The sequence below is a fragment of the Pseudopodoces humilis genome, chromosome 17 (genome assembly GCF_049639895.1).
Source record: "Pseudopodoces humilis isolate 2021_Gansu_Grassland_sample_001 chromosome 17, ASM4963989v1, whole genome shotgun sequence".
NCBI classification, from domain to species: Eukaryota; Metazoa; Chordata; class Aves; order Passeriformes; family Paridae; genus Pseudopodoces; species Pseudopodoces humilis.
In genome coordinates this window covers 15,577,326-15,590,301 of record NC_142216.1, presented here as the reverse complement: position 1 = coordinate 15,590,301, position 12,976 = coordinate 15,577,326, and the positions used below count along the sequence as shown (strand labels likewise).

The following is a 12,976-nucleotide window of genomic DNA, read 5'->3' as shown; positions in this document are numbered from 1 at the left end:
GACAAGGAGAGATGTGCAGCAGAAGATACCAGCGCACTGCCAGTCACCGTGATAAGCTTGTTTCTGGTAGGGGGCAGCTCACTCCTGGGAACTGGGAAAGGTGGAAGTCTGGGGAAAGCAGAAGTTGAGGTGAGACCTGTGACCCCTCTCAGACACATCAGAACACAGGGAGCCAAGAGTCTCCTCTGCTCTGCTGTGTGGGGTTGGATTAGGCAAATAATGACCCAAGGACACAGTGCTTGAATCAAGTGTTAGAAATCTGACAATCTCTGGACAGATGCAGAAGAAAAAGCCTGTATCTAAAAAAAGCAGCCGCCACCAGGAGACAGAAATTATTGTGAACAACTGCAACGTTGGTTTATGGAGCTGGTGCTGTTCTCAGGCCAGATGAGCAAGATTAAAATTCATGAAGGAGAGGAGGGTCTCTCACAAAATCAGAGGCATGTTATCCCATGGAATGCATGAACGAGGCCAAGCAGAGGCAACGCCTCACTGAAAGAGGGGGACCAAGCATGGAAAATTAATTCTGCACATCCGAAAACTACTCTGAAGAAGAAAAGGTGAAGATGGACGGTCTGGACAAGTCACCTATTGTAAACCATCTTGGAATACTTCATCAGGCACCCGTAGCTTGGAAGGACTTTTTCCTGAGCAGTACTCAAAAAGCTCCATGGGGTATTCAGGTGTACAACAAATGTCTCAAGAGCTTCTGTCCCTGTGTAGTGAGCCATAGCCAGGGCAGAATGAAAAAAAAGTCTCAAACAGCAGATACAAAGCTCTTGGCCCCTGGTGAGAAGGGAAGGTAACCAGCATGGACATTTGGGTGCCTTCAGGTCCATGGAGAATGGACACAGGCAGAAGGGAATGGGCAAACCTGGGCATGAAGCGTGGGTGGAGACGAATGATGGTGATCTGTGGGGACAGGGGAGGGAATGGAGGAACACTAAGAGTGGATGGAGGGGAAGGAAACGAAGAAGAATCAGACTTGGCTCTGCTGTCTATCGCACTCAGAAACCTTTCCACCCCAAAAGTCCCTTCCCTCCCCAGAATACCATCTTCTGCCCCGGGTCCTGGACACCCCCGCCCCTTCCCCAGCTCTGTCCCGGCGATCCCCAGTGCACCCCCCGGCTCTCTCCCGCCCCCGCCCCCGGCCCGCCCCGGTCCCGCCCCTCCCGCAGCAGCCGCCGCGGGTCCGGGCCTGGGCAGGCGGCGGCGGGGGCGCCGCGCCGGGCGGGCGGCGGGGCCATGCTGGGCAAGGACTACATGCTGGCCATCGTCCTGGTCAACTGCGACGGTCAGCGCGGCGGGCAGGGCGGGCACGGGCACAGCCTGCGGGGTCAGGGGCGGGTTGTAGGGCCAGGGATGAATTGCGGGGCCGGTGCCGGGTTGCGGGGCCGGTACCGGGTTGTGGGGTCGATACCGGGTTGCGGGGCCGGTGCTGGGTTGCGGGGCGGATGCCGAGTTGCGGAGCCGGGCCCCGAGGGTGGGAGCGGCGGCCGCGCCCGGCGCTGTCCGCGGTGCTGATCGGGTGCTGGCCCGCGGCGCCCGGCCCGGCCAGGCCCCCCTGCTCCCCGCCCCAAGGTCGCCGGGAGCCCACCCGTTCCAGGGACACGTCCATATTCACTTCTCCCCATCCCCGGAGCACCCCCCCCCCCCCACCCCCCGGACCCCCCCCCCCCGGGAACCCCGCCCGGCCCCACAGCCCCGGCCGGTCGGAGCGCGCCGCCCCCGCGGCTCGGGCTCTCTCCGGCCGTGCTGCGCCACGGGCTCGAGTCGGTGCCCTCGTAGGGCTGGGGGTGCGGGGGCCACCGCTACCGCACCCTCCGGCTGCAGCCCCCGGGGCACAATCTGCTCCCCGGACCCCGGCGTCTGTCCCGGCCCCTTTCCCGGCCGAGGACAGGGGAACACCGGGCTGGCAGCCTCGGGCCAAGCCTGAGCCTGGGTGCCCCGCAGGGTTCCTTGCCTGGCAGGCCCAGGCTGCCCCTGCCCTCTGTGCCCTGCCGGGGTTCCACTGTCCCCCCGGGGACCAGTGAGGCAGTTCCCTGCACTGGGGTCTGCTGCCGCTGCAGTCTGGCTGGCATGGTGCCATGTTCCCTTGCCAGGCTCCTCTCCCGGCCCATGCGCCCAGCCATGCACCCAGATGCCACCGCAGGACCCTTTCACTGCTGGGCAAAGCTGTTTGCTCCTCAGGGCAACTGAGGGATCTTCCTCCCCACCCTGTATCTCACACACTCTCTCCCTGCACAGACAACCTCTGGAGCGACCAGAGCCTGGAAACAGACCCTGACCTCCCCCCAAGCTGGAGGAAAATCTGTGACTCTTTGGGTACCTATTACTGGCATGTGCCAACAGGCACGACACAGTGGCAGCACCCTGCACGTACCACTGGCCCAGGAGGGCACACGGAGGCTGATGGAGAGGAAACACTCCAGGGAAGGGTAGGGAATGTGGGCAGGGGTGTGATGTCTGGTGTTGGATTCCCCTGTCAGAATCCTTCCTGCTGAAGTGCCCTCTGGGCATGACTGGTCCAGCCTCCCCTTGGAGCACCCTTTCTGTGTGACCCTGAAGTCCTGCTCAGCCCATTTGTGTCTGGGGCTAAGCCCTTTGAAAGGCTCCAGCAGGCCCCATCCTGGGGCTCATCCTAGTTGGACTCGACTACCCAAGATGCTCACAAGCTTGTTGCTGTCCTGGGAGGGAGGGCTCCTACCTGGTGACTCCTGACTGCCTCTTGCAGCTGTCACACCTTTCCTCTTCTCTCCCAGGAATGCCAGGGCCCTGCAGCGAAGCACTCGACAAAGAACCGGCCCATTCCCAGCCCCATGGCTTCGCTGTCCCGGAGGTAGGGCTCTCCTTGTGCTTTGCTGACTTGTTTGTGGGGTACCATTGATCCTTGTCCAGCGCTGGGTGCTGGGCCCTGGTGCTCGCCCCCCCAGAGCAGCCCCCCATGCTGGGCACCCCCATGGGATGCTTTTGCAGCTGGTGCCTTGGGGGTCTGCTGCTTCCAGGGCATCCTGATGCTTCCCTGCATGCCCCAGGAGCAGGGATGCTCCCCTCACTGCCCCATCCCTCTGCAGGCACTCGCTGTCCTGGCATGGAGATGACTTCCAGCACAGCGCAGAGCCCGGCTCCAAGGTACCGCACCCGCCAGCTTCACTGCCGCATCGTGGGCTGTGCTGGCAGAAGAGGAGGAGGGTGGCAGCTGGCAGGGACATGGATGGGAGCCAGAGCAGGGGTGACCACTCTGTGACTGTGAGGGGTGTGGGACGGACGTGGCTGTGCCGGTGGCACTGAAGCCCCTCGTGTTTCTGCTCAGTGCTTTGCTGTGCGCTCTCTGGGCTGGGTGGAGATCCCCGAGGAGGACCTGGCACCTGGCAAGAGCAGCATCGCTGTCAACAACTGCATCCAGCAGCTCTCCAACAGCAAGGGCCAGGGCTCTGCGGAGAACCAGGGTGAGGTAAGAGCCTGGGATGGTGCTGCCAGCCAGGGTCCCACGCCAGAGCCACTGTTGCTGAGGCTGGACCGTGCTGGAGAGGAGCAGGTGGTAAACTCTCTAAACAGGACATCATCCAATGGTCCCAGGTGTAGAGCAGGTGGGTCTGACAGGGCTGTTCCTTGGGAATGGTGCCAGGGTACCCTGGATGGGTCCCCACACATGGGAATGGTAACTGGGAAGGGCAGAGGAGCAGGGCTGACCCCACAGTTGGGGCAGAATAGGTTGGTGGGGAAGGGGTTTTCCTACACAGGGACTGGATGCTGGGGATGGCCAGGCTGTCTGCCAGGCTGAGGGAACCACTGCCCCTCTGCAGGGCCAGGACCTAGTGATGATTCTGAAGAAGGACACCATGAGCCTCGTGGATCCCCTCGACCGCAGCCTCATCCACCGCCAGCCCATCCTCAACATCCGTGTCTGGGGTGTTGGCTGCAACAATGGCAGGTGCCATGGGCGGCAGTAGAGATAGCGGCCAGGGGGGTGGCTCTGCCCATTTCGGGGGAGGCACCCCAGCAGTGACCTGTCCCCTCTCCTCCCTCCCGACTGCCACCACGGCTGCAGGGACAGGTAAGGGCCACAGGGCTGGGGGGCAGTACAGGCAGGGGGCTGCCTCTGTCAGGGTCTCACTGGTTTGCTCGTGGCCTTGCAGAGACTTCGCCTTTGTGGCCAGTGACAAGGACACCTGCGTCCTCAAGTGTCACGTCTTCCACTGCAATGTGCCTGCCAAGGGCATCGCCAAGGCTCTGCATGAGATGTGCTCCAAGGTGGGACGCTCCGGCGGGTGTGATCATGACCTGGGGATCTCAGGGGTGAGGGGAGGCTCCGGGACCCCCGTCTCTTGCAGATCGTGGCCGAGCGAGCTGTAGCGAGCAGCAGGCTGCCCCGCGCTGCCACGCTGGAGCCCATCTCCGCCGAGGACCTGCCACTGCAAGGTACTGCCTCAGCACTGCCGGCTGCTCCCCCTGCCCACAGTCCGCCTTCGAGCCAGAGCCCTCTGGCTTGTCCAGCTCTTTCCCCGGGGTCCTTGGGGATGGGGCGACACAGCGGGGGACGGAGGGGTAGCCCCACCTCTCCCGTCCTGGCAGTGGATATCCTAGAAGCGGTGAGGCAGTCGATGCAGACCTACGAGGCGCTGTACATCGGCAGCCTGCCCGTGCCCAGGGCCATGGGTAAGCGCCGCTGCTCCCCCGCTGCTGGGGGACGCCCAGGAAGCCCCCCCAGTGCCGTGGAGCGGCTGGGCAGCCCCTGCCCGCACCACGCCCGCATCCGGGGCCGATGGGATGGGGTGTCCCTCTGCCTAGGGATGGATGTGTTGAATGAGGCCATCGAGAAGCTGACGAGGCGCCCTGGACGGGAGAACTGGACGCCCTCCGTGATTTACGTGTCCGACACGGCCATGAGGGTGCACCCGGCGCAGGTGGGGAGGGGACAGGGGGCTGTGGCCGGAGCGGGCACGGCGCTGCCCCCGGCAGAGCGGACCCGGGGGGCGGCAGGGGTGCTCGGACGGCGGCCAGGGGTGGATGGGCCCGCGGGGTCCCCGCAGGAGCCCGAGGAGGCGGCGCACATCTGGGAGTGCCAGGTGCGGTACGTGACCTTCCTGGGGGTGGGCCGGGACGCGCACACCTTCGCGCTCATCGTGGACACGGGGCGACGCTTCCAGTGCGCGGCCTTCTGGTGCGAGCCCGACGCCGGCACCATCTCGGAGGCAGTGCAGGCCGCCTGCATGGTGAGTCCCGGCGGCACCGCGGCTGGGGACGCCCAGCCCTGGGGAGGACGGGATGAGGCCGGTGCCGAGTGCCCCCCGCGCTGCCTCTCGTGTCCCCGCAGGTGCAGTACCAGAAGTGCCTCGTTGCCGCCGCACCGGGGGCGAAGGCGAAGAGCGGGGCTGGCCGGGGCCGGGCCGGGCCGGCGGCCGCGGGGGACGCTGCCCGCGGGGCGGCAAAGGCGGGGGGGGGCGGCGGCGGGGCGGGGGCCGGGGCCCGCAAGCGGGGGCTCTTCTCCTTCCTGGAGGTGTTCCGCCTGCGGCGGGCCCTCCTGCACAGCCCGTAGCGGCCCGGGCCGGGCCCGGGTCGGGGCTGGGGGCCCCCGGGAGGAGCCCCCGGCCCCACCCCCGCCCCCGGCCCCGAGCGCGCCCCCCGGCGGGGCGGGGACAGGCCCGGGCCCGCCCCTCCCGCCCGCCCCCGCCTCACGGGCCGGAAGGGGCGGGGCCGGGCGTGACGTGGCGGGATGGCGGAGTCCTACGTGAAGCCGGGTGAGGGGGCGCGGGGCGCGCGCGGCACTTCCGGTGCGGTGGAGGGGGGGGTCCCGGTCCCGGGACACGGCGGGGCCGCGCCCGGGGAGCGGCTCCTGCGGGGGTCTGCGTGGGGGGGAACGCCGGGGCCGTAGCGGGTGTGGGGAGCGCCGGGAGGGACGTGCCGTGGGGGTTCCGCCTGGCGCGGGGGCTCCTCGGTGTCCTCCGGTCTCACCGCGCCCTTCACTGCGGCAGGGAACCAGGAGCGCGGCTGGAACGACCCCCCCCAGTTCTCGTACGGGCTGCAGGCGCAAGCCGGGGGCTCCCGCCGGACCCCGCTCACCCGCCGGGCCCCGCCTCCGCCCGCGGGGGCATCCCCAGGTCAGCACGGCGGAGCCGCCGCCTGCCCCTCACCCTACCCGGGGGTGCTGGCGCGGCGGAGCCGGGGCCTCTGGGCCCCCCTTCTGCGGTGCCCGGTGCCAGCCGGGTGCGAGCTGACGGGCTCGGCGCCTCTGCCCTGCAGGTGCCCCCCCGGAGCCGCCCAGTGTCCCCGCCGACCCCGCCGCGCCGCCCCCCCGGGCGCTGGGGCCGCCCCCCCAGGGTTCTGTCGGCGCTGCCCCGCGGGCCGAGGGCCGGCCGAGCGCGGCGTGCCCGGAGCGGGAGGAGGGCAGCGTGCCCGCCGACACCGTCCTTGCCCCGCTGCGGGCGGCCCGGGCCGCCTGCCGGGCCACGGTGCAGGTGAGGCTGAGGCCCCTCCCGCCACCTCTGACCCCGCGGTGCAGGGGGGACGGCAGCCAGGGCAGCCAGAGAGGGGCTGCCGGTTTCCAGGGGACCTGAGGAGTGAAGAGAGCCGCCCCTGCACCGAGGGCTCCCCAGAGCTGGTGGGGGCACATCTCCCTCACTCCCAGCTCACCTCTGCTTCCAGAAACAAGTGTGCAATGACATCGGGCGGCGGCTGACAGTGCTGGAGGACGCGTGGGCTCAGGGGAAGCTGTCGGCACCAGTGAGGAAGAGGATGAGCCTCCTGGTGCAAGGTATGGGGTGAAGAGGGCTGCAGCCTCACCAGCAGCAGGCCCTGGGGCAGAGGCACCCGCGGGATGGTGGATCCTGCACTCCTGACGGGATCCCCTGTCCTGGCAGAGCTTCAGCAGCAGCACTGGGATGCAGCTGATGAGATCCACCGCTCGCTTATGGTGGACCACGTGAACGAGGTGAGCCAGTGGATGGTGGGCGTCAAGCGCCTCATCGCTGAGACGCGGCAGCTGCCCACCGGAGAGACGGACGGCAGCGCTGACACCGAGCCCGCGACCGAGCCGGAGCAGGAGGGGCCCTGACACCAGGGACGGGGCTGTGGACTGTGAGCGGGGCAGCCCCTGCCCAGGGCCACCGGCAGGAACAGGGCCCCTGCTGCTGGAGGGAGTCTGGGCACCCCCTCTGCCTCCCAATCCTCATCCAGAAAAGGGGATTTTAATCATTGCGACATTTTAGTGGCGATTCATTATGTTTAATAAACAGCACCAACCTGCCCCCTCCCACAGTCTCCCTGAGGGTTCTGGCACTGACACAGGTCCTGGGGCTCCCAGGGTCATCAGGAGATGGGATTGCTGGCTGAGGTTGCTTCATTAAGCTTGGCCATGGGGCTCTGGCCTTGGCAGGGCGCTCTTAGCCAAGAGGATGTCTGGGGAAGAACTACCAGCATGTGGCTGGAGCAGGCAGTTCTGTGTATCTGTGCTGCACTGGCTGCAAAGCTGGGCCCCTCATCAGCCCCAGAGCCCAGCCCTGCTGCACGAGGGGTGTAGACTGGCTGGGAAGGCCGATGTGCAATGGCCCCTGGCATGATCAGGGTTTGCGCTGCAGCCACAGCAGGGGCTCCCATCTGGCCTCCTGCTGTCCTGGCACAGCTTAGAGCTGAGTCTGGAACCCAGGAGACCTGGGTGACCTCAGGGACAGGGAGGTCCTGGGACAGACACATGTCCAGTCAGGTTTTATCTGTGCTGTTCTTGTGTCCACGGGATGGCCCTGCCAGCTGCCTCCACCACAGCTGAGAACAGACCCCAAGGCCCTCACACCCCCCACCTGCAGGGTCACCCTCTGCACCCTCCTGGTGCTGCTCACCTCCCCTCCCTGGGGGCGAGGTCCCCGCTGAGGCCTGACAAAGACACACACCATGTTAGCACAGGGGTTTCACGGTGTTTATTGATCAAGCATGAGCTCCTAGGCAATTGCACCAGCCACTTGTGCTAGAGCCTGAGGTGTCACACGTCCATCCCCAGCATCAGAGAGGGCTGCAGCCAGCTGGTCACAGTGCCAGCACCTCCACGAGGCCCAGGAACAGGCCCAGCCATGGCCTGGAGACGAGGAGATGGAAACTCAGATGTCCATCTCAAACTGGTCTTGATCTGCAAGGGCATGGATGGATACGGGACCAGGGTTAGGATGCGGGCAGGCAAAGGGAGCAGGAGCTCACCTTGTCCCACGCCCCAGGCTGGTGTCTGTGGGCAAGGGCCGCGGCCCTGGGCTGCTCACCTGGCATGGCCTCTTCACTCTCATTCCGCTCCTTGAGCTCCTCCAGCTTGACGAGGCTGGACTGGGCCAGGGATGTGACACCGGGGGTCTGGGGCAGGCAGCAGGGAGGGGTCCTGGCCGCGGGTGAATTCTTGCACTCCAGCAGGAACTTGCGGTCGCAGATGATGCGGGTACCTGCCAAAAGCGGGGGCCTGTCAGGCACTGCTGGCCCTGGCCACCCCCGCCCCTGAGCACCTCAGCCCAGAGCAGGGGGTGGGAGCCAGTGCTTGGCCATGGCTCATGGACACATCTGGCTCTGGAGCCACCACATCTGACTTCCCACAAGGCAGCCTGTGACACCCATCCTGCCCAGCAGCTATTCCCCACATTATTCCTCCCCTTCAGGCTTTTGGAGCTCTGCAGGATGCAGCACAGGGGGTCCAGCCTCCCAAGGGCTGCCCCATGGGTGGCCAACATAGGCCACCCCTGAGCTGCCTGAAGGGCAGGGCCAGTCCTGGGGCACACAGCGAGGCCCCAGCCTGCTGCCTAGGCAGGAACAGCTTTGTGTGGTGCCCTGTTCCAGGGTGGAGCAGCAAGGGCTGGGTATCGCACCATGGGCACCCTGGGAACCCGTTTCCATTGTCTCAGCCAGCCACCTGCTGCTCCCTGCAGGAGAACAGCTGGGTTGGATGGGACATCTCCTCCTCCAGCCTGCTGTGTGTGCAGTGTCCACCCGGGGCACACTCTGCCTCCTCCCCATGCTCCAGCTGCCTGCCAGCAACACCTGAGGTCACAGCAGCCTCTGTGCCACATCTGCAGCCCTGCCATCCCCTGCCCATCCCTCCCTGCAGCCCAGCACCAGTTCCCTGCCAGGCTCTGGCAGCGGGTGCAGCCCAGGGTTGCAGGGAGCCCAGAGCTGCTGCCTGAGGTGCCAGCGAGCCTGGAACTCCTGCTGGGCACCGCAAACACCTTACACAGCCTGCCCTGCCACGGCCCCGCAGCACCGGGCTGGGCTCTCTCACCCCAGAGCAGCTTAGCTGAAGGCACACGATGGAGCCAGGGCGGGCACCTGTGGCTCAACCCAAACGTGGCCAGCTCAGGAATGAGGCACAGACAGCAAAGAAAAGGACCTGTTCCATGGCTGACCCAGGGGGTCAGAAGGGGAAAGGAGGACAGGCCTGGGGCAGCCCTGCCACCCAGGGCTGGTGAACTCAAGTGGGCACAGACTCTGGCATTACCCCCATGCTTTCCCTGGATCCAGCCAGCCTGCCCTGAGGGACCACCACTGCACTCACCAGCCCCCTGGCACTGCCACCAGCCTGCTCCCCAGAAGCACAAGGCCTTGTCTCTGCCTGTGCCCCCTGTAAGCATGGAGCAGTGGTGGTCCAAACTTCGAGCAGGATCTTCCTACAAAAGTCTGTGGTTCCCTTTTCCACTTTAGTGGAGGCTGCTGGGGCCACTTGGATGTGGTGCCCAGAGGAAGTGCCCATGTCCTCAGGGAAGGAGCTGTGCAGGGAAGAGCTGCCTATGTTAGGCAGGGCTGGGGTGGCCAAGGCTGTTCCAGGGACAGCCCCATCCCCATCCTGGGTCTTGGCCACTGGTGTCACAGAGTGTGCCACCCCCCTGGAGCTGCAGCCCTCCAGGATGGGGAGACAGTGGCTCCCCAGGAGGGGGCAGGAGGAGGTGGCACTGCTTGCTGCAGCCAAGGAACCCACAGAAGTGGGCACCCTCACCCCAAGAGCACACACCTACTGCACCACAACACTGCTTGTTTTCAATACAACTGCTGCTGACACGTGTCCCCTGCCCACACAGGGCGTTGGGCTGGGTGATCTTTAAGGCCACTTCCATCACAAGCTTTTCTGTGACTGATTCTGTGTGTATGTCCTTTGGTCTTTGCACTACCACTAGGGCAGCAGCAGTTCAATTTTTTTTTTGCATTTTGTCCTCAAATACCAAGAAAAATATCTGAATATACCATCCAGTAGTGCTTCTGAGGTTGATTTGCCTGCAGTACATGGATACTGTTTGTGCAGTTTGGATTTTCAGTACTTCTTTATGCTTTTACTGGGGAAGCTCTGCTGCTGCATGTAAGGATTTGTCTGGATAAGGTGGAAGAAGGTGAAGACTCCACCTGGCCTGAGATTGATCCATTGGATTACACACTATTATGTACACTGGATTTTCCTGCTTAAGGAATGGATCCAACACTCTGTGTAGTTACTGCATTGCTTCGGAGCAAAAGCAAAACTAAGCACAGTCCAAGTGCAGAAAGTGGAGAACTGGGTCGTGAGTTAATGTTCATCTTAAGCAGTGTGCAAAAATCCTCTTCTTCCTCAGAGAAAGCACTTGAGAAGCTCTAAGTGGATTTACAGCATTACAAGAAGCTTAGAACTGAATCTATTACATTTTCCTCTAATAGGAAGCACTTTTCTAAGATCTGCTTCTGGGCAGGTGAAGGAACTCTGCGTTCTCCTGTCACTGTTGTCAGCCTTTCTTAGCAGCCTTGAGCAAAACCTGATCTCTCAGGTGACCACCTGCCAGAAGTGCCAGAAGCAGCAGAACTATTCCAGAAGGAAAAAACCGTAGCACAGAAGCAGGTTCACACCAATAAAAGGCTCACAAGTGGCAGGGGCAAGGACTCTGCAGACATCTGTGCCTGCAAACCCTCCCAAAGCTGACTGCACCCACGTGCTCAGTACGTGACCCTGGGGAGATGCATCACCGGGCACGGCAGCAGCTACTGAGGACAACATACAGCCCTTTCCAAAATTCTCACACACAACCTAGAAATGCTGTTTGCCTTTTATTGAGTATTCAGGTAAATATTTCACATTAATACAGGCTACATAAAGTAGAGCCACTATACGACATGAAATTTACTCAGCTTTTCCTTTTAAGTCTGTAAACAATTATACAGGTATTTACCACCCTAAAAGGTTGAAATCATGTCATCAGCTAATTCTCTGCTGCATACAAGGAGCATTCAGTAGTGTTTAGCCAAAAGCACTAATTTTGTCTGATTTTTAAGTTTGAAGTGGCTAAACTAAACTGAAGAACAGAATCAGTTTCTATAGGTAAGTCAATTTGTTCTTATACAACGGGCAATCGAGATTCCATTGTTACAGCCCACAGAAAATTGCTTAGTTAGGCACATGAAAAAAATCCCCAGGGTTCTTCAAGGTCATAAAGATTCCCAAACCAGGCTAAAAAAGGACAGACCCCCTTAAATCAGTTGACGTACTTGAGATGCATGTTTCCAATGTGAGGTGCCCAGGTGCCAGGCCAAATCTACAGCAAGAAATAAAAAGACAAATCTATTATAAAAACAAATAAAGGTTCCTTTAACAGTGTTTTACCACTGAGGGCGAGCATAAGGCTTCCCTCAAAATACAACCAGACTGTCCAAAGGCAGGAGCTCTCCAGCTCTGGCCAAGGTCTGACAACCTGCAAGGTGCTGAGTATGGATATAAACCCTCTTGCTTGTAACAGTCCATTACCTGGCTGAGCAGTCTTGAAATGCTGCTTGTTTTACCTGGAATAGTGCCATGGATATTTTATGAACACACACACACACACACTGTAGGGAAAAGTCATGCAAATAATCTCAATCCTAGTTTCAAAGATCTGAAAAAACCAAACGTGTCACCAAGCCAAAACTGGGCATCAAAGCACCGTATAAAGCCCCAGGAAAGCACAGGTGGGAAAATGCAGCCACACTACCTGCTGAGCGTCAGTACATTCTGTTGAGTTCTGGACAACTTTGATCATGGGATTCCAGGCAGGATCTGGAGTATGGAGCCCGTTAAAGAGGGGCCCTCCTGGGCCATCTGCCAGCTGGGGGTGCGAGGGTATCAGAGTGCCGCCGTACATGGAGATGGGCAGGCCCTGAGGGGACGAGAGAGCACTGGTGAAGGACATGGGCAAGGGTGGCTGTAGGACCAGACAGAGCCAGGTCACCTCCACAGGTAATGTTCCACTACTGGCAGGAACCCCAGCACTGTCAGGGAACACTGGGACAGAGGATGGAACACAGTGACTTCAGAGTTGGAGATTCCAGCCAGCTTAGCCCCTTTTCTGAACTTCCACCGAGCAGAGGCTGCAGCACACAGAGTTTTCAGATAAGCCCACAAAGCCAGGCCAGCAGCTGAACACTGTGACCTCAGTGATCCCTCTCTGCAGCACAGGACAGCTGCAGTGCACACAGGGCACTCATCTCAGACTGGGTTGAAGACTTTCTCTAAATTCCTAATGGCCATCTAAAAGAATTCTTCCTGTTCAGAAAGAGCAAGTTACAGAGCAGCTTTTTGCAATTAGAAGAATTCCTTTCCTATGTGTGAATGGCTCTGCTTTGCAACACAGATGCCAAGACCACATGCTACAGCTCTTTCTGAAATGTGCTGGGAGTCCTGTCCTCCTGCCACTTCTCTAAGGAAGGTGTGTGGTGTTGTGGCCATGACTTGTGCTGAAAGCATTAAGCAAACTTGTAATCACCCTCAAGAGCTGGGCAAGCTTTGTGAAACATTTCCAGGAGACTGAGCTTCTGAGAGATGAAACACTGGAGAGTGATGAAGGCCTTCAGCTACTAAGCAGAGAATATCTGCAGCCTACAAACTCTGGCTTTGTTTAGACCTGCCTCCAGGCTTGGGCACCTTTTCTGGTCAGTTCTGGGATGAAAGAAGGTTCAGGACTGGGATGATGAGCAGTGGCAGCAGAGGCACACACACACACAGAGTGAACAGGCAGAACAG

At 61.4% G+C, this 12,976-nt stretch overlaps 3 protein-coding genes across 11 annotated transcripts in view; 2 read left to right on the top strand and 1 right to left on the bottom strand.

The window, feature by feature from the left end:
- Positions 1-1,186: 1,186 nt before the first annotated feature.
- On the top strand, positions 1,187-5,539 carry APBB3 (amyloid beta precursor protein binding family B member 3). The gene is made up of 12 exons (XM_088063592.1): positions 1,187-1,294; positions 2,248-2,438; positions 2,763-2,839; positions 3,075-3,132; positions 3,314-3,454; positions 3,807-3,934; positions 4,140-4,254; positions 4,335-4,422; positions 4,576-4,659; positions 4,792-4,907; positions 5,034-5,216; positions 5,318-5,539. The coding sequence occupies exons 1-12, from the start codon at positions 1,246-1,248 to the stop codon at positions 5,537-5,539; spliced, it is 1,452 nt and encodes a 483-aa protein (XP_087919718.1). The 5' UTR covers positions 1,187-1,245.
- An 81-nt stretch (positions 5,540-5,620) lies between these two features.
- Positions 5,621-7,252, top strand: SRA1 (steroid receptor RNA activator 1). Its single transcript, XM_005523731.3, has 5 exons — positions 5,621-5,741; positions 5,976-6,101; positions 6,244-6,458; positions 6,646-6,754; positions 6,861-7,252. Exons 1-5 carry the CDS (start codon positions 5,717-5,719, stop codon positions 7,052-7,054), a joined length of 669 nt encoding a protein of 222 aa, XP_005523788.2. The 5' UTR covers positions 5,621-5,716; the 3' UTR covers positions 7,055-7,252.
- A 638-nt stretch (positions 7,253-7,890) lies between these two features.
- ANKHD1 (ankyrin repeat and KH domain containing 1) overlaps positions 7,891-12,976 on the bottom strand; it is a 99,770-nt gene continuing 94,684 nt past the window's right edge. For 7 of the 9 annotated variants that reach the window (XM_088063411.1, XM_014253115.2, XM_014253116.2 and 4 more), the window contains 3 exons: positions 11,949-12,113; positions 8,247-8,420; positions 7,891-8,119 (listed from right to left, as the gene is read on the bottom strand). In XM_088063411.1, coding sequence (XP_087919537.1) covers positions 7,976-8,119; positions 8,247-8,420; positions 11,949-12,113 — 483 coding nt within the window. In that variant the 3' untranslated portion in view covers positions 7,891-7,975. Of the gene's footprint in view, positions 8,120-8,246; positions 8,421-11,018; positions 11,517-11,948; positions 12,114-12,976 lie in introns of those variants that run through there. The other 2 variants (XM_088063408.1, XM_088063410.1) reach the window with 2 other exon arrangements.

What these genes read in the sequence shown, in the direction of transcription:
- APBB3 (XM_088063592.1), top strand. Translation starts at nt 1,246, where the DNA reads ATGCTGGGCAAGGACTACATGCTGGCCATCGTCCTGGTCAACTGCGAC. An exon ending in GTTGGCTGCAACAATGGCAG is followed by an intron (nt 3,935 to 4,139) that starts GTGCCATGGGCG and finishes GTGGCCTTGCAG; the next exon opens with AGACTTCGCCTTTGTGGCCA. An exon ending in CAGTGCAGGCCGCCTGCATG is followed by an intron (nt 5,217 to 5,317) that starts GTGAGTCCCGGC and finishes GTGTCCCCGCAG; the next exon opens with GTGCAGTACCAGAAGTGCCT.
- SRA1 (XM_005523731.3), top strand. Translation starts at nt 5,717, where the DNA reads ATGGCGGAGTCCTACGTGAAGCCGG. An exon ending in GCCCGCGGGGGCATCCCCAG is followed by an intron (nt 6,102 to 6,243) that starts GTCAGCACGGCG and finishes TCTGCCCTGCAG; the next exon opens with GTGCCCCCCCGGAGCCGCCC. An exon ending in CCTGCCGGGCCACGGTGCAG is followed by an intron (nt 6,459 to 6,645) that starts GTGAGGCTGAGG and finishes CTCTGCTTCCAG; the next exon opens with AAACAAGTGTGCAATGACAT.